Source organism: Caretta caretta, chromosome 1 (genome assembly GCF_965140235.1).
Source record: "Caretta caretta isolate rCarCar2 chromosome 1, rCarCar1.hap1, whole genome shotgun sequence".
In the NCBI taxonomy this organism is placed as follows: Eukaryota; Metazoa; Chordata; order Testudines; family Cheloniidae; genus Caretta; species Caretta caretta.
In genome coordinates, this window is record NC_134206.1 from 219,837,041 (window position 1) to 219,864,980 (window position 27,940).

General features: G+C 45.9%; 2 protein-coding genes and 1 long non-coding RNA gene across 8 annotated transcripts in view; 2 read left to right on the forward strand and 1 right to left on the reverse strand.

The window, feature by feature from the left end:
* TULP3 (TUB like protein 3) overlaps nt 1-15,564 on the forward strand; it is an 81,076-nt gene extending 65,512 nt beyond the window's left edge. The window contains 7 exon segments of the mRNA XM_048823309.2: nt 1,894-2,024; nt 3,221-3,418; nt 3,934-4,046; nt 4,452-4,566; nt 8,554-8,652; nt 11,660-11,831; nt 12,347-15,564. Of these exon segments, the coding sequence (XP_048679266.1) occupies nt 1,894-2,024; nt 3,221-3,418; nt 3,934-4,046; nt 4,452-4,566; nt 8,554-8,652; nt 11,660-11,831; nt 12,347-12,480 (962 nt within the window). The 3' untranslated portion in view covers nt 12,481-15,564.
* On the reverse strand, nt 4,559-21,587 carry LOC125623710 (uncharacterized). Of its 2 annotated transcripts, none has more exons than XR_007353093.2 (3): nt 21,499-21,587; nt 17,058-17,895; nt 4,559-6,033 (listed from the first exon to the last, which is right to left on the reverse strand). It is a non-coding gene; the product is annotated as an uncharacterized LOC125623710 (long non-coding RNA). The 2 variants fall into 2 exon arrangements; XR_007353096.2 differs by lacking the exon at nt 21,499-21,587 and adding an exon at nt 21,190-21,347.
* Nucleotides 21,508-27,940, forward strand: part of TEAD4 (TEA domain transcription factor 4) — a 78,266-nt gene continuing 71,833 nt past the window's right edge. For 4 of the 5 annotated variants that reach the window (XM_075120735.1, XM_075120742.1, XM_075120740.1 and 1 more), the window contains exon 1: nt 21,724-22,028. The gene's annotated coding sequence lies outside the window, so the exon portion shown is untranslated. Of the gene's footprint in view, nt 21,606-21,723; nt 22,029-27,940 lie in introns of those variants that run through there. The other variant, XM_075120737.1, reaches the window with a different exon arrangement.

Sequence of the window (27,940 nt, forward strand, 5' to 3'; positions counted from 1 at the left end):
TGACATGCTATGATACTGTCTCAATACAAGCCCCTCACAGAGGGAGAGCACGCTCCACTAGGGCTCAGTCCACATCTTTTACGCTCCTGAAAGATGTTCCCATAGCAAAAATCTACAGAACCTCAAATTGGTCCTCCGTCCAGACATTTGCCATGCATTACCCTATCTTACCTGCTTCCAGAGCTGACATGTTTGGTGACGCAGTCCTCCAATATGCCCTGGATTTTCCTCCTGCCTCCTCAACACCAATCTCCACATTGTGTTACTGCTTGGGAGTCTCGTATGGTGGTACACCCATAGGGACATATCTCAAAGGAGAAGACTTTACTTACCTGTGCAGTAACTTGAGTTCTTTGAGATGTTTTGTCCCTATGGGTAATCCACCTCCTGTTCTCCTTACTCTCTGCTGTAAATTCTCTGGCTTCGCAATTGAGAAGGAACTGAGTGATGGTGGGTCCGTACCTTCCTGTATGCCTGAGTATGAGGAATTGCTCTGTGCAGGCGTGGGCCCACGGCCACTGCTTTACAGTCTCCGGTCAAGAGTGCACAGGCATCCTATGGTGGCCCATAGGGACAAAACATCTCAAACTCATGTTACTGTACAGTTACTGTATATATTACTGTAATCTCTATTCTTCACCCAGAATTCTCTTGGACACACCTCCATCATCTTCTATACATAGCTGTGGTGTGGTTGCTTGGATAAAGATGAAACATTAAGAACAGGGACCTGTAGTCTACTTAGGCTACACCTCCATATTAAAGATGAGGGTGTTTGTAGAATTGATTTGATGTGTTAGATTGCATTGATGCTGTAGGAATTGGAGAGAATTGGTGGTTGAAACAGTCTGTACTCAGTTATGAAGTATCTGTAAATTGAAGAGTATAGTGAAGGATGGGTTAAATGTAAACTAGTAAGCATCACACTTACTGGGTTGGATAAACCACGTTAGGCTGGATTGCTTTTTCCTGTTCTTAAAATATCTGTTCTTGTCTGCATGGAAGTTAACTGAGATTCAGGGAGATACAACTGTAAGTGGAAAAAATAGATGTGAAACAATTGTAAAGGAAGCAGTGTGTTAGAGAGGGAGACAAAAGCCACTGAAGGCAAGTGGAATAAGGATAAAACCAAAATGAACAACTACACATAGATTTGCTTTTATGCTGGTGTGCAAATACACATGTACTGTATGCTCTGTTTAAAACTGTTTTGTCACCAGGCAAAAGTGGCTGGTGCTACAATGTTATCTGCTCAGTCATAATTTTCAAATGAAAATTGTGCGAGCAGCTTCTGTTACACATGGGCATATTTAACTGAATGAAAGTATAAACTAAGCAGTATGGTATATCATGTGTATGTATTAATAAAAGCCAGACAGCTTCTTATTCATTTCACTAAAGTGTCACTAGTGATATGATCTCAAGGCTCAGAAAGCAATGCCCCACACGAGGAAAACTCACACTAGGAATATAAGGATTAATTCATAATAACATAATGTTGGTGAGATACTCAGTCTCACAAACTACAGCAAGGAGCATAAGAGAAATATGTAAAAATAAATTCATATAACATAAGTACCTAAAATTAGGCTATTGAGTTCCTATTTTGGTACCTAAATAAATGGTCTGATTTTCAGAGATGTGGAAATATGGATTTAGGTGCCTAGCTTTCGGTCACCCTGTTTGAACATTTTATCTTTATTGCACAAAAGACAGTTAAAAGGCATCATTACTACCCTAATATTACTTTTCCATATAAACAGTCATTGCAGGTATGTTGTGGGTTAAAGTGAGGATAGGAGCAGGGAAGGTAACTGAAGGGTATGTGAATTGGTGATGCCCTGCATTTGTAACACCTTCCATTAGAGGTTACCTAGTCCTGAATTCTGACAGGGATCTCAGGCAGTTTGAATTTCGATGAGGACACAGAAGAGGAGGAAGAAGCTGGAAAGAGGTCAAGATCTCGTTCACCATATTCTGAATCTGAGAGGCCTAGTTCCGCGACCAGCCAGAAATCTGCTACAGTAAGTGTCATGAAAGTGTCAGTGAAGTGTCACTGTTCTCAATGAGACTCAGACCCATGCTTTCTAGTGCCCATGTGTAAGGTGCTGACTTGTGTCCAGTCCACAAAGGACTCACTCCCACAACCAAGTCTCTTCCCAAGGGACTTTTCCTCTTTTGCCTCTCTGTCACTTCCGCTTCAGGACTTACTGCAGGATTCTTCCTTGCTCTTTTGGCTAAGCACTGTCTCCAGGACTTCTCCCTGGCGCCCTGTTTTTTCCCCCGGCAGCTTCTCTCAGCCTCCCCGATTAGGGGACTCTGGCAGCCTCTTCCAGGGAACTCCTTGATGCTTCTGCTCCCCTACTTCTCCTTCCTTACTGACAGCCTGGCTGTAGGGAACACGTGATTCCCCTCCTCAGCTGCACCTGATTAATGAATAGAGCTGGCTGGCCCCAAACTCTGACCATTAGAGCGGCTGACCACCTGTTACAGCACCTCAGTGTTAAAACATGCTAGTTCCAGCCCCTAGCCTGTAGCCAGTGTGCTCAGACCTGAAACCAGAGGGAAGCCAAGGTGTTGGCTTCCGTACCTTATATCCAGTCCTCCACTAGCTTCCACCGCCATCTGTGTCCCATTTTGATATTCTGCATCTTGACTGTTGTCACTGTTCCTCTAGTGCTCACTCTTGCTATGGGGAGAGTTATTTCCACTCTAGATACAGTCTGAGCAAGCATAGACACACTTATGGTTTTAGCCATACCATCATACTGTGGTTTTCCGCAGCCTGTCCCACTCCAGGATCAAGGCTGACCAGAAAGTGCTATTCCTCATACTGTCTTTTTTTACAATACATTTCAAGCTCAGCGATTAAATGCTATGCTAAAAGGGACATTTCTCCCTTTGACTATAACAGCTTTTCACCCTGCGTCCCCTCCCTAGCAAGCCATTCTACCCTCTGGTTACTGGGGACTCTAGCTCAGCTTTTCCTTCCTTAAAGGGGTATTCTTCTCCCAGGGTAGGAGAAACTTCTGTCCTGATTTCTTCTTCTCAATGGAACATTCCTTCCTTGAAACACAGAGATCTCTGATCCAGCATCCCTTCCCCAACAGAGCTTTTTCCTCTTCAAATGGGGGCCTCCTACCCAACAGGCCATTCTTCTCTTGGGTTACTAGGTCCTCTGACCTGATTTCATTTTGCTGAGGGATAGGTCTTCCCACAGGACACAGGTGCTTCCTGCACTGCATCCCCAGAGTCAGATGCACAGCTGGGAGAAGTGGAGAACTTGGAGGAGTTTGCATTACGCCCTGCTCCCCGTGGCATTACAGTGAAGTGTCGAATCACTAGAGATAAGAAAGGAATGGACCGAGGCCTCTTCCCCACCTACTATATGCACCTGGAAAGGGACGACAACAGAAAGGTATTGGGACTAGCACACAGTCTCTAGCCCTGGGCTTCTGAACTTCTAGTACAAAACCTTTGGGTGTGTGGTGGAGCAGTGCTTAAATGGGGAAGGAACCTGGAGCTGAAAGGAGAAAGCTTGTGAAAAGAAGGAGAGGTTCACGTCCGTATCTGGGCGCAGGGTATGAAGGCAGCAATTGGGAGGTGTGGAAGCAATAGTATAAAGAAGGTGCACTAAAGCTGGAGTAAAAGAAGAGCAGAGGGATGAGTATCTGGTTAAAAATTAGGAAGGAAAGGTGCTTAAAATCTGAGCCATTGGGTGGGCTAAAGAGAGCTGAGATTTGGGGCTGTTTGCTCATGGGCTGAAGAGAGAGGTCAGTGGTATGGAAGTGGCAAGAAGGGGTCTGCCAAAGCGGGTGGGAGCTAATGGGCAGGGGAATGGTGATAGGGACAGTGGGATGGAGGCCAAAAGTAGTGTTGTGCCTCTGGGCTCTTCCAGAGCTTCCTGTCATGACCAAAGTTTTGTGTTTCCAGACGTTCCTTCTTGCAGGGAGAAAACGGAAAAAGAGCAAAACATCCAATTATCTCATTTCAATTGACCCAACAGATTTATCCCGGGAAGGGGAAAGTTTCATTGGAAAACTGAGGTGAGAGCCGCAAATAAAAGCCATCAACAGGTGCACGTTTCTGTGTTCATGTACTGCAAGAGAGGTTGGAGTTCTTCTCTTGCTGAGTCAGAGCCAAGGGCAGCAATCTAGTCCCATGCCAGGCAGAGCGTGACCTCACCCTCTCTTGGTTCACCCCTGGCTGTCCCTTTGGTACCAGTATCTCTTTCAGAGCGATGACTGTGGCCACTTATGTGAGGAGTCCTGGCTTGATGTTTTTCCAGGTCAGGTTATGGGCTCAGTGTAACAGATACTTTCACTAGAGCTGTTTATTGAGCTGCTGATGGGAAACCCCAGATGGGAATGTCAGGAGAGGCTGACCCAGTCTAATTATGTCACATAGTCTCACATAGAACATCTCACTGACTCTCCGTTTCCTGATTCTAGGTCCAACCTTATGGGAACAAAATTTACTGTCTATGATCATGGAGTTAGCCCAGTCAAGGCACAAGGGCTAGTAGAAAAGGCCCATACCAGACAGGAGCTCGCAGCCATTTGTTATGTAAGTTTCTTTTATTTTTTCCCCCTACCCCAGCTTCTGAATCACTTAAACCCAGGCATTAGGGATGGGAGGCATCCTGCAGTTACAGCCACTTTGGCTGTCGTCTTGTCAGGACTTTCAAGCCAAGTATTTGGATTGGAGGCCTGCAGGGAAAACTCAGAGTGCTTCCGGATGTTAGTGATTCCGCAGCAAGTTTTCTTAATTCTGCATCAGTACTGTATCAGTGCAACAGGATAACTATAATGTGCATTGGACTGCTGGAGGACTTTCATATGAGTCATAAAAGCAAGGTCTTGATTGCTTGTGGTTCTTTGAGATCTCAGTGGCACATTAACAAGAGACTAGATGTGTGAACTCCAGTTCTGTCCAGTTTCTACTCTGGTAATCCTAGTGCACCCTGGAGTTTCCATTGGATACAGTATTCTTCATTTCCCATCCTAAAATACTTTGTAGTGTTTCTGTGAGCTGTTAAAACAAGTATAATATATCCCTAAAAGGTGGCTGTCTGTTAATAGTGATGAAGTGATTTCTGTGTATGTACAATCAGCTATTCAAGTTTGTAACATGTTTGCTATATACATGTAAAATCATTATCCTGTTTCTCAGGTCTCTTTTCAGCAAGACCTGAGATGGAATAAGACAGGTTCCAGCTCCAAGGACCTACAGCAGAGGTCCCCAATCTGTGGAGCACGCCCCTCTAGGGGGGTGCGGATGAATGTTTGGGGGGCACGGCAGGGAGGGAGCACCACCCAGCTCTGCTCCTGGCCCCAGCTGTCAGACCTGCACTCAGGGTCCTGGCTGCTGGACCCGTCCCCTGAGCTCCGCGTCTAGCTGCGGCTGCTGGCCCAGGGATCCAGCTGTTGGTCTCCACCCACAGCTGAGGCTCCACTTCTGCCCTTGCCCCTAGCCTTGGCCCCCTACTCCTCTCCGCTCCCAACCCCCAGAGCTGTGGCCCCGCTCCTCGCCCCAGCTCTGGGGGGAAGGAGTGGGCACGGTCAAGGGTAAGGGCGGGGTGAAAGGTAAAAAGTTTGGGGACCACTTACCTACAGTCTATATCAGTAAAACGTACTAGTATGTTAGGGGAAGCTATATAACTAATATTAATGTTATACCTGATTTTTATCATATATGTGTTAGGAACTCTAAGGAGCCATCTTGCTGGAATAAAATTGAAATAGCCTTTGAGATAGATTTTTGGTTGAAGGCATTAAACAGTTGGTGACTAGAGGACCAAGAAAGTCTGTTTCGTCTTCAAGTAATGGTCCCTATTGTATTCCACTGTGGGTTACACATGTGCACCATGCTCCCAGAGTCAGAGAATTTGAAAGCAGTGTCTGTTGGTCCGCGCATGTGCCTCAGTTCACCTCGTGCTCCCAACCTCAGGGCAGACCAACTGCCTCATCAGTTGCTTCTCATTGCTGCGTGGTCCAGGTCAGAAACTTCGTGTCTTCAGTTCTGATGTCGTTTCTGAAAAACAGTAGTGTTAGCTGTAAATAGTTTGTAGTTTTAGAAGTTTTAATAGATTTAGTAGTTTTGATCATTTTAATAGTTTTAGAATTACATTAGGCTATAGGGGTCCCCTCCATTCTCCCCCATGCCCTATTTGGGTACCTGACTGTGCCCAGAACTCCAGGCTTAAAACTCTGCACCTCCTGCCCGCAATCCTTTTCCATCAGTGACGACCCCCAACACTGCCTCTACTGCTTGGGACAGGCGCTTACGTTGCAGATTGGTGCAGTATTTGTCAGTCCTTCCCCAGCTGCATCCGAGAAGGACAGGCTTTTCACCTCCGTAAGTACCTCATGGAAATGGCTATGAGGCTTCAATCAGATCCAGGCTGGGGAACCCCCTCTTTACATCATCCTGAATCAGCAAGAAGTATGCCTCCTGCTGCAAAGTCTGACTCCGGTGCCGGAGGATCCACCCCCACAAACCCCATGGTGGGGCCTAGTCAGGAGATCAGAAAGCACTCCTATAAACATTGCGCTAAGTCTTCCTCTCAGTCCATTCCAAAGATACCGGATATGCCTACAAGCAAACCCACTAACTCAGCCCAGAAGTATGTCATACATCCCCAGTCCCATAGACATAATAAGAGAGGCATGAAACATAGGGCTTCACCATCTCCACACCACGCTTCATCAGTACCATCATTCCCAGCTCTTCATAAGACACCAAGACCTTCTGGCACTGGTGAATGGAGACCATACAATATTCATCACCAGCACCTGTGGCCCAAACAGAAAGGTCCCTATTAAACCAGGGAGGTCCAGATCCTTGGCCACACCACAGGACATTTTCACTCCCCCAGATCCTGAATCCCCTCCCGCATTGGGACTCTCCATTTCCAGAGAGTGTAGTTGCCTTTCAGAGATCTGCTGGCAGGATGGAGCTTATCACCTCCACCATACATAACGTGCATCTTCCTATCAGCACCAATGTTATCGCCATTAGAACCTGAGTCTGCCCTTTCCTCCTCAAGAGACTCGGAACCATGACAAGAACCACACCCAGGAGACCCACAAAACCCTGGAACCAACCAATGCTTCACCTGGCTCAGAGTCATTGGTACCCCATGCCATGGGGACCCCTGCCACGAGCTGTTGACCCCACCTATTGGCCATATTGGGGACCCTGGCACCAGTGCCCACCATGGGAATGTATCTGACCCACTAGGGAGTCACCACCTGACTCCACCCAGAGAATTCCCAAATGGATTTTGGAATATACTCTACTCCGCTATAAGCTCTCGAACCTACCCCCAAAGCAGGGGGGATCAAAGCACTCCACGAGAGCCCAAGCCACGACTGTAGCATCTCTTCAAGACATACCAAGGAGGCCACATAGAGCTCCATCCACATGTTTGCAAGACATTGTTCCCTGGTATAAGACTTGGCTACTGATGCCTCATTGGGGATAGCTGTTCGCCACTCATCCCTGCCATCCTCATCCTTACACCCTCCTCCTGCTTAAGTACTGCTTGTCTGTCCCCCGCAGTGGAATACGAAGGACCGTCACTCAAAGAAGAAGAGGAGGTTACTTACCTGTAAGTGGAGGTTCTTTGAGATGTGTGGTATCTCTGGGTATTCCACTACCCACTGTCCTTCCCCTTTGATTTGGATCTTGTCTGATTCATGGTGGAGAAGGAATTGAAGAGGCAGTCAGTCCTCCCAACCCTTTATCATCTTGGTCAGGAGCACAAGGTGAACCGGGGCACATGCACAGACCAATGGACACTACTTCTAATTCTCTGACTCCAGGTGCATGGTGCGCATGCATAACCCACAGTGGAATACATATAGGGACCACACATCTGGAAGAATCTCCAGTTACAGGTAAGTAACTTCCTCTTATCTTCACTGCCGTACAGGTGGAGTATGTGGAATTCCCTGCTGCACTTTGGAGTAGACTTGTTTGTTTCAGGATGAAAGCTAAGCCATACGCTGACTCCAAATCCCCCAGGGGTTTCTTTTATCTTGTCTACAAGGTCACAGTTTGGGAGAAACTATGAAGTATAGCCTTAAAAATAAAACAAAAGCTAAGCAGAATTAAATAGATTGTCCATTTAGACTATAAGGTCCCTGGAGAGTTGACAAAGTACAGAAGCAGTCAGAGTCATGCTGTCTATAATTGTGTTTATACCTTTGTTGCTAGCAGGGATTTAGCACATTTCTCCTCAACAATATGAACCACATTTATTGTCCGAGAATGACACTAGCCAAATTGTATAATAAAACCGTACTTTAGGTTATATTTGGAAGATTATCTATAGTACTGTTTGGTTAATGTGGTTTTGGAGGAGAAAAAGAATTATATCACTAATAGTCAAGGAAACAATGTTGATTGCAACCGTGTTTAAATACAGATGTAGCTGGCATGTTTCTGATTCCAGGGTAGATAGGGTATTAAAGGTCAATCTCATTATCCTCTCTCCCGGATAAGACAGTGCTTTAGTTCCTGAAAAGAACTTAATTCCTTGTCTTTTAGGAAACCAATGTCCTAGGATTCAAGGGCCCCAGGAAGATGTCCGTGATCATTCCAGGGATGAACATGAAACACAAGCGGATTCCAATCAGACCACGAAATGTAAGTTTGGAACTGGGTCAGATTCCAGTGGCGCAAGGAAGAAAGTTTTAACCTTTTAGAGATCCAAATGCTAATTATTGGCAATCAGAGAAATTAGAGGAAAAAGACCTGTTGGGTTCCAGCTATCCCATCTTCTGGAAGTTAGGGTGGGATTCTTCACTACACTGTGCTTTTCCAGGCCACTTTGAAATTATTCCCATAATAGGATTCTACCATTGCCCTTGGGAGACTGATTGATCTGATAGGTCTCATGATTGGTAAACTTTTCTTGATATTCAGCTTAAAATGTCATTTTCTTAATTTCAGCTTATTTCTTGCTTGTAGCCCTTATGCAACCCTTTAAACTTTGCCTCTTTCCTTACTTGTCATTTAGCCATGTGGACCATATCTAGCTCTTTTCTTTTTTACTGTAGTGCATAGGAGCCCTAGTCGTGACTGGACTCCATTGTGCTAGGTGCTTTACAAACACCGAAAAAAAGATGGTCCCTGGCCCAAAGACTTTACATTCTAAGTATAAATCAAGAGATAACAGGTGGATGCAGACAGAGAGAGAAGCATAAGAAAACAATGAGGTGATATTGGTCAGCAGGATGGGCAGTGGTCTCAGCACACCAGCAGCCTAGCCATTGTCCAGTTTTTCAGGAATCCTAGAAAAGGAGAGTTTTACGGAAGGATTCAAACAAGGATAATTAGATCGCTTTGCAGATCTCTACAGGGAGGTCCTCCCACGCATGAGGGTCAACGTGAAGAAAGCATGATGGTGCTGTTGGAAAATTTTAACAAGTGGGTGATGGAGGCTGACATCATGGGCCAATCAAAAATGGGAGTTAACATTTAGATAACAAATGAGAGCTAAATAGAGTGGGTATAGGCTATAAAGGGCCCTGAAAGTGAGGACAAGTAAGAATCTTATGTTTGATATGATAGAGAAGTGGAGGGATACAAAGAGAGGAATGACCAAATGTTAGAGATGTTTTGCAGAAAGAATCTGCAGGACTTAGACGTATCCAGGGGGCAAGAGGAGAGGATTTGACTCAGAGCTGGTGAACAGGAGGCTGGGATTGTAGGCATGGGGTTCAATTAAGTTGGAGAAGTAGTTATTTCTCTAGGAAGATGGCAGAACTAAAGGAGGAGAGAACAAATCTGTAGTGGAGGAAGCAAGCCTGGTCACAGGATTTCTGCCAGACACTCCACAGCGCAAGAGCCCGAGCAGGCACAGAGGAAGTGGATGTTGGGGGTGAGCCAAGGCTGGGTGCTGGAAGAGCAGACCTTGCGATGAGAGAGAGTGAGGCATGGAGAGAAACAAGCATATCAGTGGAAGAGAGGGCATAAGTCCATTTATCTAACCCTCACTTTTTTTTCCCCCACTTTGCTAAACTCATTCCAATTTGTCAGTAGTCTTCTAGTAATTAAATGCCCTGAGCTGAATACAGTATTCCAGATGTGGTCTCACTAGAAATATATAGGACCAGATGTGCCAAAGCACAGCCCTTACTAGGGGGCGATATAAAGCCAAACACCCCAGTGTGGGCTACCGGAGTCATTGTGTCTCAGGAGGACACTATGCCTGATTGAGCTCTTGGAAATCACAGTTGATTCATCATCCCTTAGGAGAATGCAGTATGCATCCACTTGATAGTGCAGTTGGGGGGAGTCAGTCTATTGTCCTGTCTCTTTCCCCTATCCATTTTATTGGCCTTAAAATCTGAGTCTAAGAGAGGCCCACAATGCTCAGGAGAGCATAGGGACTGCAATCAAGGGTGGCCCCTTTCCTGGGATACAGGGTTTAGGGGTGGCTCTCTGTGGTTTTGCTCAAATACCAGCCACAATTTAGCCCATATAGATTCATCATCATCTACCTGGTCTGTGACATGATGTCTCTGAATAAGCAGTGACTGCTCTTCTCTAAAAGATTGCCCCACTGCCATTTCTAAATGTAATTTGTTGATGCCCATTACCAAAGTCCTATGGGCATCCTTACAGAAACAAATAAAATCAGAGATCCAATTAAATAGTAAATCTATTTAAAAAACAAACAAACCCAAGAAGCAACAGACAGTTCACTACATCCTACTCAGAATTTTACCACAAATAAATCTATTACTCAAACCTCCCCAAACAACTGCTTACCAAGCATCTCCCTCCATGGAATAACTTCAGTTTGGATAGTTTTTATCAATTTTAATAGCTTTTATTTTTTAAGGTTGAAGTTCATTTTGTCACGTTATATTTCCTTGCCACTTTGTCCTCACTACTGTTTTCAGCTCCTCCCAATTTCCTGTTCTTCTCAGATGTAGTGAACATGCTGTTTTACCCACCTTCACATTTCCATGTGTTTGTGTACCTATGCCTAAACCTGGTAGAATCATAGAATATCAGAGTTGGAAGGGACCTCAGGAGATCATCTTGTCCAACCCCCTGCTCAGAGCAGGACCAAGCCTCAATTTTTGCCCCAGATCCCTAAATGGCCCCCTCAAGGATTGAATTCTCAACCCTGGGTTTAGCAGGCCAATGCTCAAACCACTGAGCTATCCCTCCCCCCTCCCTATGGGGGGAAAGCACTTTAATCCATACATACTTGTAGCCCACTGCAGCCTTTGAATTTCCCACTACAACATCCCAACTTCTTGCATTAGGGAGTTAAAGATATCTGGGTTATTCCTCTTTGCTTTGAAGGTTACAAGGTGGGGAATTGGAGGTTTGTACTGGAGGAAAAGGCTCCCAGGGGTTAGAAATAGACTCCTGCCAGTACATTGAGAGTGGATGCAGAAGGTGCTCTCACTGTGTCTCCTGGTTAGGATTGAGATGCAGTGGGCCCAGCAGGAGAGAGAACCTCAGGACTGGGAAAGTATGGAAATATCTCCATGGTACCTGCAGGATCTATTTCAGCAGGGTTGAGTTCACTGTTCACTAGACCAGGGGGACTCATGGTTGCAGAGTAAACACAACTTGAGAGAAGCAGTGACTAAAAGCAGACCCTCCCAAGTATAATTTTTCTCTTGAGCAGGAACATGAGAGTTTGCTGTCAAAATGGCAAAATAAAAACCTGGAGAACCTGATTGAGCTGCACAACAAGGCTCCTGTCTGGAATGATGACACTCAGTCGTACGTCTTGAATTTCCATGGGAGAGTCACTCAGGCCTCGGTGAAGAACTTCCAGATTGTCCATGAGAATGACCGTAAGAGCTAAGGGTTGTGCTATGGTGGGGTGAGGGTGGGGTATGTGGGGCTGCCACTCCAGTGAGGAAAAGAGCATTGTTCCATTAGGTGGGGAAATATGGGAACATTGCTCCTACACGAGGGATATGGGATGGGCAAGAACGGGATGGGGGATATAGTCCAGAGGATCTTGGGACTTTTGGAATGATATGGGACCTCCCCTTCACTCTAGAGGTGGAGGGGATGACAGGATAGCTGCATCAGAGGAGAGGCGAATGCAGGCCTTCTGCTGAAGATGGAAAGGAGAGTAATATGGGATTGCTGTCCCAGCCAAAGCATAGGTATGGGATTTCTCTGTAAAAGAAGTCAGCAGGACTATTGTAGAAAAGCAGATTCTGAGCCACTCTGGCAATAGTGAATAGAGAGACTGATATTCTCTCCAGTCAGGTGTATTTGGAACTGTTTCCCTCTTTCTCCTCTTACCTCTCTCTCTTTGAAGTAGTTGGTCTCTGACCCCCTCTTTCTGTCTCCCTAGCTGACTACATAGTGATGCAGTTTGGTCGTGTAGCAGAAGACGTGTTCACTCTGGACTATAATTACCCCCTGTGTGCCCTCCAGGCCTTTGCCATTGGACTCTCTAGCTTTGACAGCAAATTGGCATGTGAATGATGGAGACAGCGGACTTGGATGTGGAATCATGAGAAGTATCCTGGGGACAGAAGGGGAACAGGAGACGAGAGATCTGTGGCCTTAACAAGAAGCAAATAGTAGATTTGGGGGCTTTACAGTAGCTGATAGGGACCATGACCCTTTTGGAAGGGAGATCTCTGCATGTGCACTGGGGGAAGGCAAGGATAACGTGTGATGTCTTTGTTATCAGTATTAATGCTGCATAGAGACTCTTGATGGGAGATGATGTGTGAGAGCTAATCCTGCTCCTTAGCAGCTAAGCATCACTGTGACTAGGAACTCCTGCAGTGGGGATCAGATTAATAGTGCTTTAGTGCCCAGGTGCCTTGGATCTCACAGCGCCCCTGTGCTCATGCAGCATATATTAAGATTAATTCAGAGAAGGAAGGACAGGTACAGTCTATGCCATCTCTTACCCCGCAGAGTAACTCTCCTGTCTAAGGAAAAGTTCAGAGAAAGAAGAGAGGGTATAAGCCTGATGCCCCTGTGCAACTGTAAGCAGTGTTCAGTGAACAAAGAGTAGGAACAAGCCCCATGCTTCTAAAGCCACCCTTTTACTCTGCAGGATAATTCTCGTTCAAGGCTGATGGATCCCAGTTCCTGTTAATTGTTCTGCTGCTCATTACCCTATGACTACCCGTTTACCAAATAAAAATCCCCCATCATTAGGGATGTGAGAAAAGCTCCTATGGTCACTTCTAAGTGAGCAATATTTATATTATGACCATCACTGTTTCTTTTATTCCTAACAGCTCTAAAAGTGAAATTGAATAGATCATTGGACCTGACAGAAACTGGCTGAGAAGGGCATGCCATTGACTATTCCTGAAATGCAGCATTCTGATTGCCTTAAATACTAGATTCTATAGGTCAGTCAATCAGAAACATTTTTTTCAAATTTCTTTTATGAATAAAGTTTCCTGCATTTTAGGAATAAACTGATGTCTGAAGCTTTTCTTTGTTTTGTTTAACTTTTTTCTCAGCAAATAATAGACTCTCCTGCAGTAGTCTGAATGGCTGATTCCAATTGCATGTGGTATAATAACCATAGATATCTCAAATCATGACCAGTTCAGCCAGTTTTATATAATCATTTAATCTGAATATGAGAAGATTAACCAAAAAATAAGATTATAGGCATTTTCCAAGGCACAAGGAAAGAAGAATATTGCAACAAGAGTGGCCGAAGTGCTGCTCATCGAGCTCCATAATGTGTCCTGCAGCAGCCCTCATCTTTAATTCTGGGTTGCAGTCAGTGGAGACCACAAGTCCCAGCATGCAATCCTCCTTGATCCACCAGCCTCAACTTGCATCAAATTGGAGCACTGCATATTGAGACCTATAGGTTACATGGGTTGCACATCTGCTGTATACTAAAAAAGAGGGCAGCTACCATCCTGTCCATTTCATGTTCTTTCTGTACAGCTGTCAGGATCTTTTCTTTCACATTCATTATGTACATTTAATTGCTCATGTGTCCCTCTGTTAAGCAAACTGTGGGTGTCCCCTTTTTTGCATGTACTGATCTTTTTTTTAAAGTTCATTGTCAGCCCACAAGTCCTATCTGGATGCTCTCAGCAACCGGGCTTTCATCATTATGAAAGTCTTTGCATTATATGTCACGTAAGTCTCTATACTGGTGATATTATCTTGCTGTTTAATTTTCCAAAACATCAAACTTTGTGTAGACATTTTCTGATGCCAGAAAAAACACTTCAATCATAATTACATGTAATCTCTGTATTTAATTGTAAATGGTGAATTGTTGCTGACAGGTCCAGTTCTAGAAAATGCTTATCTCACTAGTGCCCAAGCTACAGTGAGTGAGGTGCCATTGCATTCAAAGCAATCTCATCAGCATAGCACTCAGCAAAGAGAGTTTGCGCCAGGTACCTCTTTTGTGCCTTCATGCACTTCCCGCATGCATCTCCCACTTGTGCTCTCTTGTGCTCCCAACTGACTGCTCTGCATTCCCTGTATCTACCCAGAAAAGCCAAGAAACCAGTTCATAATGCCTCTGTCACAATTACTTTATAACTAGGACCAGATGTAGAAAATTAGTTTATGTTCGCCTGGGGTTATTTGTAGGCAGTGCATTAATTGCTAGTCCAGAAAAAGTTTCTTTGTGCTTAGCAAGCCGCCCTGCAACTGCCTGGTTCATCTCTCCAACTGGGCCAGTCAGCAAGGGCTCTCTCAAACTAATTCAAGGTGGTAAACCCATGGGTGAGCTTAATTGACTACGGCTAAGTCAGTGCCTGTGATTCTTTAGGTTTCCTCATCAAGTTGTACAGACAGATGACCGAATTTCTTGTCTCTTCTGAGGTGCTTTCTATACTGTGGGCATGTGACCCTTCACTTACCTTCTAGTATTGAAACTCTTTCGTCTGTCTCAGTTTTTGAGGTGGTTGTTGTTTTTTTTTAAAGGGACTGTACACAATGAGCTTGCTCACACTAGCATTAAAGCGTGGTAGCCACAACTGTGTTTAAACACAGGTTATTGCTAGCAGGTCCGAGCATGGTTTCTCTGATAACCTCCAGCAGGGAATTTTTCTAAAAAGGGTGATATTGTTGTGCTAGGAAACAGTCCTATCAGCTGTCTGTGGGGTCAAACTAAAAGCCTTATTTTCAGACAGAAATCCCAGTGCACGCTGCTCAGGGAAATGGTACGCTCTATCACATTTAAATCTGACTCTGGGTATCTTGGTGTCAACCCTAATGTGGACAGAAGCATGGGTCTGTTTCTTTTACCATTTGAAGAGGCAATAGCAATGCAGGAGGTGGGCATTTACCTCTTCTCAGCTGCTTTCAGACATTTTATATATTGGAGGCTTCAGTGCCCTGCCCCATTCTGTTTGGGTTCTTCACTCACTCTGTTGCTGCTCTGTGTGCCTAAGGTCCACCTACATGACTGAGAGGCTGGCTTTGTGTGCTGCCTGCTGCATCCAAGCTTTTTTTTTGCTCTGCAGAAACATCCAGTGCTTTTTGGTCAAACATTGTTCTACATGAATTGTATTTATAACTTTTGTACTCTAATGAAAATAAAGTAATTTATAAAAAACAAAACCCTAAACTCTGAATTGTTCTTATCTTGTACTATAGGATTTTTGCTGCATATGGTAGTTCCTGTCAGCTCTGATATCTCTCTCTCTCTCTCCCCTCCTTTGGCTACCTCTCTTTTTCTCCTTGTCTCCCTCCACTCCATCTCTCTTCTTTCTGTATCATTCTCTCCTCACTTGTCCCCCACACTTCTCCTCAATACTGGTTTTACAAATATTTAGACGTGTGAGAATCACCTTGGAAACACAAGTACTATCAATTTCCCTTGTGCACCATTCCGCGCTGCTTGCTATTTGTTCACTCTCTTCCCCTTGATTCTCCTGCCCCGCACACCCCTTCTCTCTCAAGTGTTATGGCTGCTGTTTCCAGCTTCAGACCTGGGCTCCTGAGGGGGTGCATTGGAAATATTTACCCAGCCCTGGTCGCTTGCTCCAAGCCCCTCCTGTTGTCCAAGTGTCACATGGTGCAATTCTGGAACAGGATTGAAATAGTGTGAGGTAAAGAGGGGCAGTACTGAGCTGAGGGTATCTTTACTGGGGTGATATGAAGAGAAGTAAGTGTCTGCCTCACAGAGGGCAAACGTCCTTGTTCCAGTGACTTAAAACTTGCCATAGGGGAGATCTAACTTTGCAGGCCCCGGTTCTGAATGCAGGTTGAACAATCATGCCCATTTCTCTCCAGCTCCGTCAGAATGGATACACGGTGCAGGCACTTTCTGCTCTGTGTCTGTCTCACAGATCAGCAGCAGGCAGTTGCTATCTCTAAAGCACTGTGTTGACTGCTGTAATATCACGCTCTCACTCCCACATCAAACACAACACCCAGAAAACTCCAAGAACAGGCTGGGTACAGGAAGCAAATGTTACTGTGCAGTGTGAATCCTCATAGCAGGACTCAGAATGCAGCAGCTCCAAGGTGCTGTGAGGTCTCCAGCTGACACACATCAAAGGCAGGAGTATTAATTTCTTGCTCTTTTATGGCTCAATCCTGCTTGCATTGAAGTGTTGATATCAATAGGAGTAGACTCAGACTCTATTATTTAAAAGTATAACATGATGACAAAGCACACCCACACAACATGCTCTTCTACTGACTGGTATTAATAACTCTGTGCACTTCACAGCTATTGTTACTGAAAAAGAGTAACAAAGGCGGCAAACAACTATTCCCCCACCCCACCCTTTTCACAGATGGAGAGCTGGGAGTTTGTAGGAGGTCACTGCAGTCAGAGCTGGGGATAGAGCCCTGTCTAAAACAGCATACCCAAGTCTCATCCACACTGCTTTTCTGAAGGAATGTGTCAAATCTATGGGTTTGAGTGCTGTCTGTAACCATTATATCCCACCCCTTCCAGAGCTAGAAATAGAACTGGGCATGGGTGTGGGCTACTGATGAAGTATTTGTTGTATCCCCCCCTAGTGGCTGGTTGACATGGAGGATAATAGCCAACTACTCCTATCAATTACTTATTTAGCTCAAGTAATAGAGGTCAGCCTTACCATAAAGGTGAAAACAGGCTAAAAGTCAGAGGCTTCTCAGGAGTTCTTGTGTCTTCCACCATGTTCAGGCTACGGTCCCTGTCTCCCCGTTCTGTTCTCTTGTCCTGTTCTCCAGGGAGTTCTTGTTCCCCTGCTGGGACTCAGAAGTCATTTTCCTGTTTCAGTTTGGATAAATCTTTCCACACCTAGATAAGCTCTGTGATCCTTTTCACTAAAATGTGTCAAGGTAAAAACTATTCCGATTGTACATAGGTGTTTTAACATATAATTGGCAGTTGATATATATGAATGAATGTTGTTTCCACTAGATTTGAAGGTGGGATCTGATCTCATTTGCTTTGATAAAAGGAAAGTGATGGTTTAAAAAGAGAACCACTGAACTATGCTACAATAAAACAGGGAGCTTAAAATACAAAGGTGAACAAAGAATGATTTTCTTAACTTGAATTGAGAGCCCCATTTATAAAAGAGAACTTAGAACTACCCTTAGAGTGCAGTTTTTCTCTGAAAACCAATTCCTAAAAATGGCATGATGGATTCCATATTTGTCTGTCAATAGCTGTATATCAAACCTGTTCAGTTAACAGGAAAAAAGATTCCACTACTTCTGACCACCCCAATCAAACTCCATTTGCGTGCTCTGTCGAGTTCTTTCCTTGCACATCATCTCCACTACTAAAGATTCTACAGGCCAAATTCTACCCTTAGTGACACAGGTGAAAGCCCATTCATTTCAGTGGGTTTCTGCAACTGTAAGTGACTGGAATTTGGTGAACAATTCTGTTGTTGATTCACAGGAAGGAATAAAATTCAGCTCCCTTTCTGAGCTGTGTTGACTCTGCAGGGCGAACAGGAGAAAAAATGTACATTAGCCACAAAGTCAGCAGATCTGACCTTCAATACACATAGGGAGCAGACGTAATGAGTAATAACATGCCATTTTTACAAAGTCATTTTTCACAGTAGTACTGCACTTTAAACATCCGTTTTTAATCTTCACATGGTTTAGCAGAGACCCACAGTGGCTAAATGGGCTCATTACAGGTATACATTTAAAGGAAAACTGCAACACACACTTGAGTTTACTGTGTAGAATAATACCACACAGAATATATGGTTTTTTTTAAATTACCAGTCATATCTTTATGTACATGGATATTACCTAACATTGTATGACTTAGAAAATGTGTGTGGCCTCTCTGCATTCGAAGAGAAAATAAAAATAAAAATTCTAATTGTATCTAATTACAAAGCAAAGTAATGTTTATGTATATTGCACGTAGGGACATTTTCAAGCTCATCTCCACAACCACAAGGGCTAGGAGCTTACTTTGAAAGAAAGGAGGAAAGCTGAGATACTCACATAGTCATGTGCCCCCACAAGGTGGGACTTAATCACTGGAGTCCGCAATGCTGCTGAGAAATTTTAACTCTCTGTCTCAGGTCTTAGCTACACTAGTTGGTATTGTTATTCCGGTATAGCTACACTGGCAAACCCCTTTAGTGTAGCTGTAGTTATACTGGTATAAAATACTCTGGTTTGGGGAACCTGAGGGCTAAAATGCTTTAGTTTAAATGAAGTCATCAGGCTCAGCGTAGGGGCATTTGGGTTAAATGTACAGCCTGTGTTATGCAGGAGGTCAAACTAGAGGATCTAATGGTCCCTTCTGGCCTTAAACTCTACGAAATCTATACTCTATGAAACCAGCATAAGCGATACCAGTGTAAGCACAGTTATATTGTATAACTGTCTGCAGTAGGGCTTTTACTGGCATAGCTATATTGGTTTTTAAAAAAAAAATCACCCCCCAAATGACATAGTAACACTTGTAAAATTTTTAAGTATAGACCAGGATTCAATTTCCCCAGTTGTAAAATGGAGAAAAGTGCCATCTTGGCACATAAGAATATCTCCCACTGTTCGTAAGTTCAAAGGGTCAGTAAAGTTGTTCTGCCCTGCATTTGCCTTCCTCATTAAACTAACCTACTTTGTAGGGTCTTCTGAGAGGGTTAGGTAGATGTTTGTCAAGTGCTTTGAATATGAAAATGTGCACAAGGGTGAAGTGTTTTTATGTAAAATGAAAGTGAAAGAATTGGCTGTGTTGCAGGGAGTGGTGTGGGTGACTCAGTAGAGAGGGGCTCTTTCTTCTTAGTCAGTACTGACCCCAATGTCTCCCTGCATAGCACTACAGCAGGGGTGGCCAACCTGTGGCTCCGGAGACACATGCGGCTCTTCAGAAATTAGTAGGCGTCTCCTTGAACAGGCACTGACTCCGGGGCTGGAGCTACAGGTGCCAACTTTCCAATGGGCCAGGGGGTGCTCACTGCTTAACCCCTGGCTTTGCCACAGGCCCTGCCCCCACTCCACCCTTTTCCCCCCTCCCCCCCCAGCCTCCTGCATGCCAGGAAACAGCTGATCAGGAGGTGCGGGGAGGGAGGGGGAGGCTCTGATTGGCAGGGCTGCTGGTGGGTCGGAGTGGGGGCAGGGGGAGCAACTGATGGGGGTGCTGACGTATTACTGTGGCTCTTTGGCAATGTACATTGGTAAATTCTGGCTCCTTCTCAGGCTCAGGCTGGCCACCCCTGCATTGCAGGGTTCTGTGTTTCAGGGAGTGGGGTGGATAACTTGAGAGGAGGTGCTGTATTCCTTCTGACTCTGTGCTGACCCCAGTGTCCCAGCATGGGGTAGTGCAGTGGTTTTCAAAGTTTGGGTTGCGACCCAGTACTGGGTCACAAAATGCAAGACACTGGGTCGCCTTGCTCAGCACTCAGGGAACTGGCCAATGGGAGCTGGGGGGGGGGGCAGTGCCTAAGTGTGACCATGGAGCCACTCGTGTGCCTCTGCCAAGGAGTCGGACCTGCTGGCTGCTTCTGGAGCGCAGCGGAGTCCGCTGTGCCTGGACAGGTTGGAAGCCTGCCTCTGCACCCCAGCTGCGCTGCTGACCAGGAGCCGCCAGAGGTAAGCCTGTGCCCCAACTCCCCCCCAAACCTGGAGCCCCTTCCTGCACCCCAACCCCCTCATCCCCAGCCCCACCACAGAGCCTGTACCCCCAGCCCAGAGCCCTGACCCCTTCCCACACCCCAACCCCCTGGCCCAGCCTAGAGCCCCCTCCCACACCTGGAATCCCTTATTCCCAGCCCCACTCCACAGCCCTCACCCCTGCACCCCAACCCTCTGCCCAGCCCTGATCCCCTCCCACACCCCAAACCCCTGATCCCCAGCTCCGTTGGGTCACGGGCATCAACAATTTTCTTCAACTGGGTCGCCAGAAAAAAAGTTGGAAAACTACTTGGGTAGTGGATGCCATGTTGCTTGGAAGTGCTATCTCTGGGGCCAGTAAAGTTTTTTTTAGCCTTTGTCCCCTGTTGCAGGACATTGGGCCCCTACTTATGCACCTCAGGGACAGAGAGTTTAGAAAGCATCGGAAAATCAAATGCTTATGGAAAGGGAATGTTTTAGTGGCCTTTCTGTCTCCGCTCCCCCATGGGAATGAGGCCTACTAAAAAGGAGTGCTCAGCAGGGGGATGTGGGAGCTGCTCCTGCCTGCACTGGAGGTGGTGCTTGAGGCGGGGAGGGAATCGATCACAAACCTCCTTCTCACACCCGTGAGGATACTTGCAATGTGTGTTAATATTTATTACAAAATAACCACAGCCAGGTTTTAGCTCATGAAACTATTTACACCTCTTTCCTGTCACTGTTGTTCAGTGAGTGACACACCAGAACTCCCTGAGGCGAGGTTTTGAAATGTTCACTCCCTGGCCTTTGAACAAGCCCGCTTCCAAAGTCCTTCCCGAGGGGAGGCCAGGGGCTCCCAGCGCACCCCACCAGCGTGGGTCACAAACCCGCCCAGCCCCATGTGCGGCTGGCTCTGCCAGCCCCGCCCTGCTCGCCTGCGGCCCACCACGGGCCAGCGAGGACAGTCGCCCCAGGGTCGCCAGTTTCGGTGGGACAGTTTCCTGGAGCTTTCCTCCCATGGCGGTAGGGTGACCAGACAGCGAGTGTGAAAAAAATCAGGGCGGGGGCTAATAGGAGCCCGTGTATGAAAAAGCCCCGAAACACAGGAACTGTCCCTACAAATTCGGGACGCCTGCTCACCCTACATGACGGACTCCTTAATTACAGAATCACCTTGACTGCCTGGAGACTCCAGGACAATCCTGGAGGGTTGGCCACCCCCTCGCTGCCGTGATTTCTGCCGCCGCCTCCGCTTTGCCCCTGCGGCTCTTCCATGCCCAGCCCTAGCTCCGGCCGCGGGAGCGAACTCCGGGCCCCTGCGGCTGCCGGGAGTTTCCTCTTGCCCCCCCCAGTCTCAGTCTCAGTCTCAGTCTCAGTCTCCTCCCCCTCCCCCAGCCCTGGCCAGAGGCGAGCCCTGGTCAGTTTTGTTCCCAACTCCGCCCCGCCCGCCGGCCCCCTCCCCCGGCTGCGTGCATTTCATACCAGCCTCATTCCTCGCATTCCTGCCTTGCTCCTGCCACACGCCGCCCGGGGGGTGGGAGCGGCCCGGCCCCCTCCCGGAGCCTCCAGCGCCCCCCTCCGCTCGCCAGGTGGGTGCCTTCCCCTCGGCCCGCCGGCTCCGGCCGCTTCCCTCCCTCTCGCCCAGCCGCGGCTGCCCAGTCTCTGCCCCCCCCCGCCCCGATCCCAACTTCCCGCTGTTGCTCGGGGAGCTGGGAAGGGAGCCCAGCAAGCGCGGGGCGGAGCCGCTCCAAGGAGTTTGTGCCGGACGCGGCGCGCTCGCCAGGTCCGGTCCTGCGGCGCGCGGACAGCGGCTGCTCCTGCCCCTCCGCCCCCGGGCCCCGACTCCCACCGCCGAGAAGAGGGGGTGGGGAGCGAGCTCGAGCCACACCGCGGGAGTAACCCTCCTCCTTGCCTTTGGCAGCAAGTCCCGGAGCTGAAGGCAGAAAAGGGGAAGCGGGTTTGAAGCCGGTTCCTCCGCATGTAGGGAACAAGCGCCGGCCTCGACTCTCCAGGTCAGGAAATGCGATTTCACACACCCCCCCAGCGGCCAAGGGGGTGGGGGATGGGGGTGCGTGGGGGGAGAGGAGGGTGAAGGAGGCCTTGGGGAAGGCGGAAGGAGAAAGGCACAAATGTACAAAGAAAGAGATCGGGAAACTGATGGAGGCTGCTGGCCGTCTCCCCCCTTTCACTTCCCAAACTGGAGGAACTTGCTGCTCTGGAAGAAAATAGTTAGCAGTGCTTATGGAAAAGTCCCTTAGAATTCAATAGAGTGAGCACCTTTTAGTGAGCGGTTTACATTGTGTTACTATTCTGTGCACCAGGAATGCAATTCTCTGGTTACATTTAACTTCTATAGGGTGGGCCACAAACCTACAGGAAAGTTATGAATTCCTGTGGGACTTTTCCATAAGGGTGAGAGAATGTTCTTTGGGCATCCATTATTCAAAAATGGAGCAGGATGAGCGGAGTTGGGGGGTTTACTGATCGTTTCTCATGTGTGGAAGGTTCTACTTAAAAACCACTCCTGTGTTTCACCCCGGAGGTTAAGTACATTGCAGCCAGGATTGAAGGGGTCCCTGTCTGTATTTAAAGTGGTGAAGTCCTGTGGGTGTTTTGGGGGTGAAAGGATTCTATAAATATAAGGTGGGATTGGGGTTTTTTTTACGGAAACTTGGCCTCGAGTGATTGTTAGTCTTTAAAAGCTGAAATCGGTGTCACTCCTCCGCAAATAAACCACACCAAATCCTTGTTAAACATAGCGTGGAAGGAGCCTGGTTTTGTTTCTGTTTCCTGCCGCTTGGAAAAGATCGGCTGCCACCAGACTTGATCTTGCTGTCTGTGCGCAACATTGCAGGAACCATGTATCCACCTGTCTGTCTGTCCATCTGTCGGTGGAGATGTCAGAGGGTTCATTGTCTCTGCTCCTAGGGAGGGAAACAGACAACAGGACAGGGCGTTGGGTAATGGGGAGGAGTGAGAAGCACAGAAGAAGGGGTAGAGAGGCTGAACAATAAGGACTGGGACCTGATTAGAAGGGCTGCTGCTCTGCTGTAAGCGTTCTATCTTGGTAGTTTTTCTCACGGTAGAGAAGAGACTGGACTCGGCTGTAAGGGGGTTCTTTATTGAGGGTGCTGGACACAGACAGACTTTGTGGTTCTCACTGGCTCTCTAGCGCCTAGACTTACAAAGGCAGCCTGCTGCCTGTTGCTACATAATGTCACCTTACAGGGTTTCCCTAAATTCTGGCCTGGACTTTCCACTCACTCACTGGACTACAGGGTATATACTTGTCTAAGACCACTGGGCAAAAAGGGACTTTAAGCGGAAATTGCCAGCTGATCATATCAAATATATTTGCTTGGTTGTTTTTTCCCAGAGAAATTCAGAGTTCAACCAGAATACAATAAATTAGAAAGTGTGAGATTTCCTGTTGATATCAGGTGATAGGAATCTCTTCTACGCCTTCTCACTTTCTTGCATTTTGTATTTTGAAGTCTTTTTCTTTTTTAAAAAAACTATTAAAATAATATATGAAAATAAAAACAACTAGTTTAGAACTTTAATGGAAACCAATATCACAGCAGCACTGACAGTTTCTGGAGGGTTTCCATCAGCCAGTGACTGTTCTTGTGTGTCACATTATGGAGAAGAGGATCAGAGACAGCAAAAGGTTTAGAACAAAGAATTGTAAGAATATGCTCTGGGATTTTCTGTCTAAGTCACTTGACTTTAGTGTGAAGAACGCTATACAGAGGACTGGGGTGGCTGTTGAACAGTAAAGTGTTCACAGTAACTTATGCGCAAGACACACTGTTCTGAGTGATTGTTACAGTCGTCTTCCCAGCTTTTGTCCCCTATTATGTGTAAGTTTTTACATCTAAAATTCAGGTGTGCCATTGATAAGGCCGTGTCTTTGAATTCTTGGTTCTGTAGCAACTGAGCTTAGTTAGCCCTGAGGGAGTTCAGAAAGTTAACTCTCTCTGACCAGGCCATTAGGATATTTCAGAGGGAAGCAGCAATTCAGCCTTATCTGTTCATAGAAATTAAAGACCAATTACATCCTCCAACCCATCATCCATCTCTTGGGAGGTGGGATGCAATGCAGAATTGTTCCCTTAAACCCCATTTGATCATGTTTTGTCCAATCTGGTTTTTAACATGCCACGTGATAGAACTTCCACCACTTCCCATGAGAGGCTTTTCCATACCCTAATATGTGTCACAGGCAGGAACGTTCTCCCAATATTCAGACTAATTTTCTTTTTCTTAACATTCCATTACTTCTGTTTATGCCTCAGTGTACCGCATTAGGTAATCCATTGTTTTCTCTCCATGGTGTTTACACCCTTTAAGTACTTGTGAACTGTTATCACGTCCCTCTCAGCCCTTTTGTAACCAACCTATACTTTTAATCTCTCCTCATAAATCATTTCTTCCAAGCTTCTGATCGTTTGTGCTACTCTTCTCTGAACTCTCTCCAATTTGTCATCACCCTTATGGTGACATGGGTTCCAGGATGAAATACACTATTTCAGACATAGTCATGCCAAGCCTAAAGAGAGGAAAAGTGTCTCTTCGAGTGAAGTGATGTCTGACAAAATGACATTGATAATTTACGCAGCCATACTGCCTTCCAAACTCATATCTGATTTGTTCTGTATGCCCATTTTAGGGTGTCTTTAACCAGTGCTGCTTCCAAGGTTTCCCCCCCACATTGTATATCATGCCATTTCCCCCTAATTGTACTGGCTTTAATTTTTTCACCTAAAATCTTGTTCTGCTTTTTTCTGTTCTTGTTTGTTTCTAAGCTCCGTCGGCCCCTTTAAATAATCTCTTCACTGGTGTTTGTAACTTTGATTTGGCATCATCTGCAAATTATGTTAATGTGACATTTATTCAGTCTTCCAAATCATTAATTAAGATGTTTAAATAAAACTGGACTAACACCGATCCCTGCAACTCCTCAACAAACACCGCAGCCTCCTTGATGCATTGTTATTTATAATTCCCCTTTACAACCTTTATGCCAATTTCCCATTCACGTGAGTGTTGCTATACGAGTCAATCTGAATTAATTTTTCAGTTATGATTTCCCGGAAGAGAAGCAAATGATTTCCTAAATCTAAACTTATTACATCATCTACAACCTTTCTTTCATTTGCTAACTTTGCAATTCTGTCCCCACTCAAAAAGCAATCGAGTTTGTCAAGATTTACAGTGGACTTTATAAACTCATATTGCTTTGTTCATGGTTCACTGCTATCGATCTAAGCATCTATCAGTCTAGGCATCAATGTTGTGCTTATAACCATGGTAAATGAGCACCTAGTATGTTACCAGTTAGAGCCCTGATCCAGCAAAGAGATTACAAAAGCCCAGGATTCTGCCTGCATGGAGCTACTTGCAGGATCTTGAACAAGATAAGTAGTTAATCTCCCCCTCCTTATTTTTGTTTCCACCCCTTGTAGTCTCCTCGTTCTGGAGAGTGTTCAATCACTCCCAATTGTTTTTTACACCAGACGAAGTAGGCATCTTCCTGCTAGAGAAGGGCAGTTTTTCTATCTAAAGGCACCACAGATGGAGGCATGGGTCCTGTTCTTGGGCTGTTTTGTAAGCTTTTAGTTCCACTGTTCATATCTCATTTTTGATACCAATACCACTAGCCTGGTGTTGTATTCCAGCCGCTGGGCTTCAGTAAACGCGGTGGAAGTGGTCATGTGGAGCTGGGCATGTGTCTTTGGCGTGTCTGCTGTGCTGTTGTCATAGAGAAAATAAATTAGCGTAGTCCTCACAATGTTTCCCTTCAAACAGTATGGTAACCATTAATGAGGGATGTCCAATCAAAGTCTAATCCCCTGTAGCCAATGGCTGCAGGGCAATAAGGAAGGGAGGAAAGATCAAGAGAGCACTGAGCACCTGTAGAGTGAGAAGTGAGCGTGTGAGACAGCACAGCTATGGGATGGTGCAGAAATAGGGATGATGTAATGGTTTGTGTCAGTCCATCTGGGCTGAAAATATCCCGCCTGAGTTAGCCCCTGGATAGAAAACACAAATATTGTACCGAGTGCAGGGAATGCACCTGGGACTAGTGGGGTTTAAAGGGACACCCTCAACTTGAAATCTAGTCTGTTTAAAAATTGGAGTTAAAGTAGTTTGAGGTCCCATGTCTGCCTCTGAATCCCTCTGCCAATGTTTGTCCATTTAGAATATCATTTTCCTAATTTTTAAAAAAGCTTTTTCCCCCTCTCTCCCCTGTTGCTGTGTGAAGGACCCACACAGACAACAGGGGGAACTGACTATACAGAGGAAACAATGAAAATGGCCAGATCACATCCACCAAGTAAGATAACTGGAAAAATAAAGACAAATAATAGTTTGTCTCTAATATCTCTCAGTCACAGATGTTACATGTAGCCATAGGTAAAAGAAATTCAGACAAAAATGTAGATCAGACAGTGTCCCTTTAAGAACCTAGTTTTGCTTGGCAGGGGGCCCCTCTTGCCCTGCAAATTAACCCAGTAGAAGGTCTATAACCTGCTGACCTTCCCTGGGAAAGGGGGCTGGGAGATCAGAGAGACAAACTAGAGGGCCTGCAGGAGATACTTTCCCATAATATGTGAGGGAAATTTAACCTGTGTGGCCTTTTTCTTTCACTTTCAATTGGTGCTACAGTTTGACCTCTAAGAAAGAGGCACCTGGTTTGGGATTGTAGATAGAGGTCCTTGTGTCTGGTGATGTGTTCTTTTTTCTTTCTGTGAAAGGCCTAATAATCCAGCATCCTAGAAAATGGGGAGACTTTGTTACCACAGCCCAGCGGGCCCAATTTTGATCTCAGTTACACTGGTGTAAATCAGGAGTAGCTCCACTGAAGTTAGTGGAGTGACACTTGTATCAGACTGGGGTGAGCCCAGAATCAGGGCCAGAAGGTGCTGTATCTGCTTGTACGCACCCTGTTACAAACGAATTAATCTGATAATCTTTCATGAATACTGATTGTACTACAATCCAGTTGTTTATGAGTAACAAGCTGTAAACATTCAGCGGCCAGTAGTTTCAAAGTGCATACCCCAAAAATGGGGCATGGGGACATTTCCTGGGCTCATGCAATCATTCCTGCCAACCCCAGGTGCTGGAGATAGACTCTATTATGTGACTCATCTGTTTCCCAGTCATTCCTTAGGCCTCAGTTCAGCAAAGTACTTAACATCTTTCTTTAAGTGTATGCTTAATTCCAACTGCAGTCAATGGGATTTAAGCATGTGCCTAAGCACTTTACTGAATCAAAGCCTTATTTTAGGTGATTGGAGTGGCCTGAAGTAAAAATTTGCTTCTCTCTCAGGACCACTGAAGGCAATTACTCTGTGTTGGGTGCTAACTGCACTGCTAATGTTACCCAAAACGGGCAGTCAGATACCATGGTGATGGCCACATATAGAAACCTAGATAAAGAGAGCACTACAGATCTAAGGCTCTGTTGGTATGTCTACACAGTAATTAAACAGGTTTCAGAGTAACAGTCGTGTTAGTCTGTATTCGCAAAAAGAAAAGGAGTACTTGTGGCACCTTAGAGACTAACCAATTTATTTGAGCATGAGCTTTCGTGAGCTACATGCATCGGATGAAGTGAGCTGTAGCTCACAAAAGATCATGCTCAAATAAATTGGTTAGTCTCTAAGGTGCCACAAGTACTCCTTTTCTTTTTAGTAATTAAACACCTGAAGCCGGTCCGGATCAGCTAACTCGGGCTCATGGGGCTCAGGCTGCGGGGCTTTAAAATTGGTGTGTAGACGTTTGGGCTCGGGCTTTGGGACCCTGTGAAGGGGGAGGGTCTCAGAGTCTGGGCTCCAGCCTGAGCCCAGATCTTTACACAGCAATTTTTAGCCTGAATCAGCTGAGCTGGGCTGTGTCACGGATCTTTTATTCC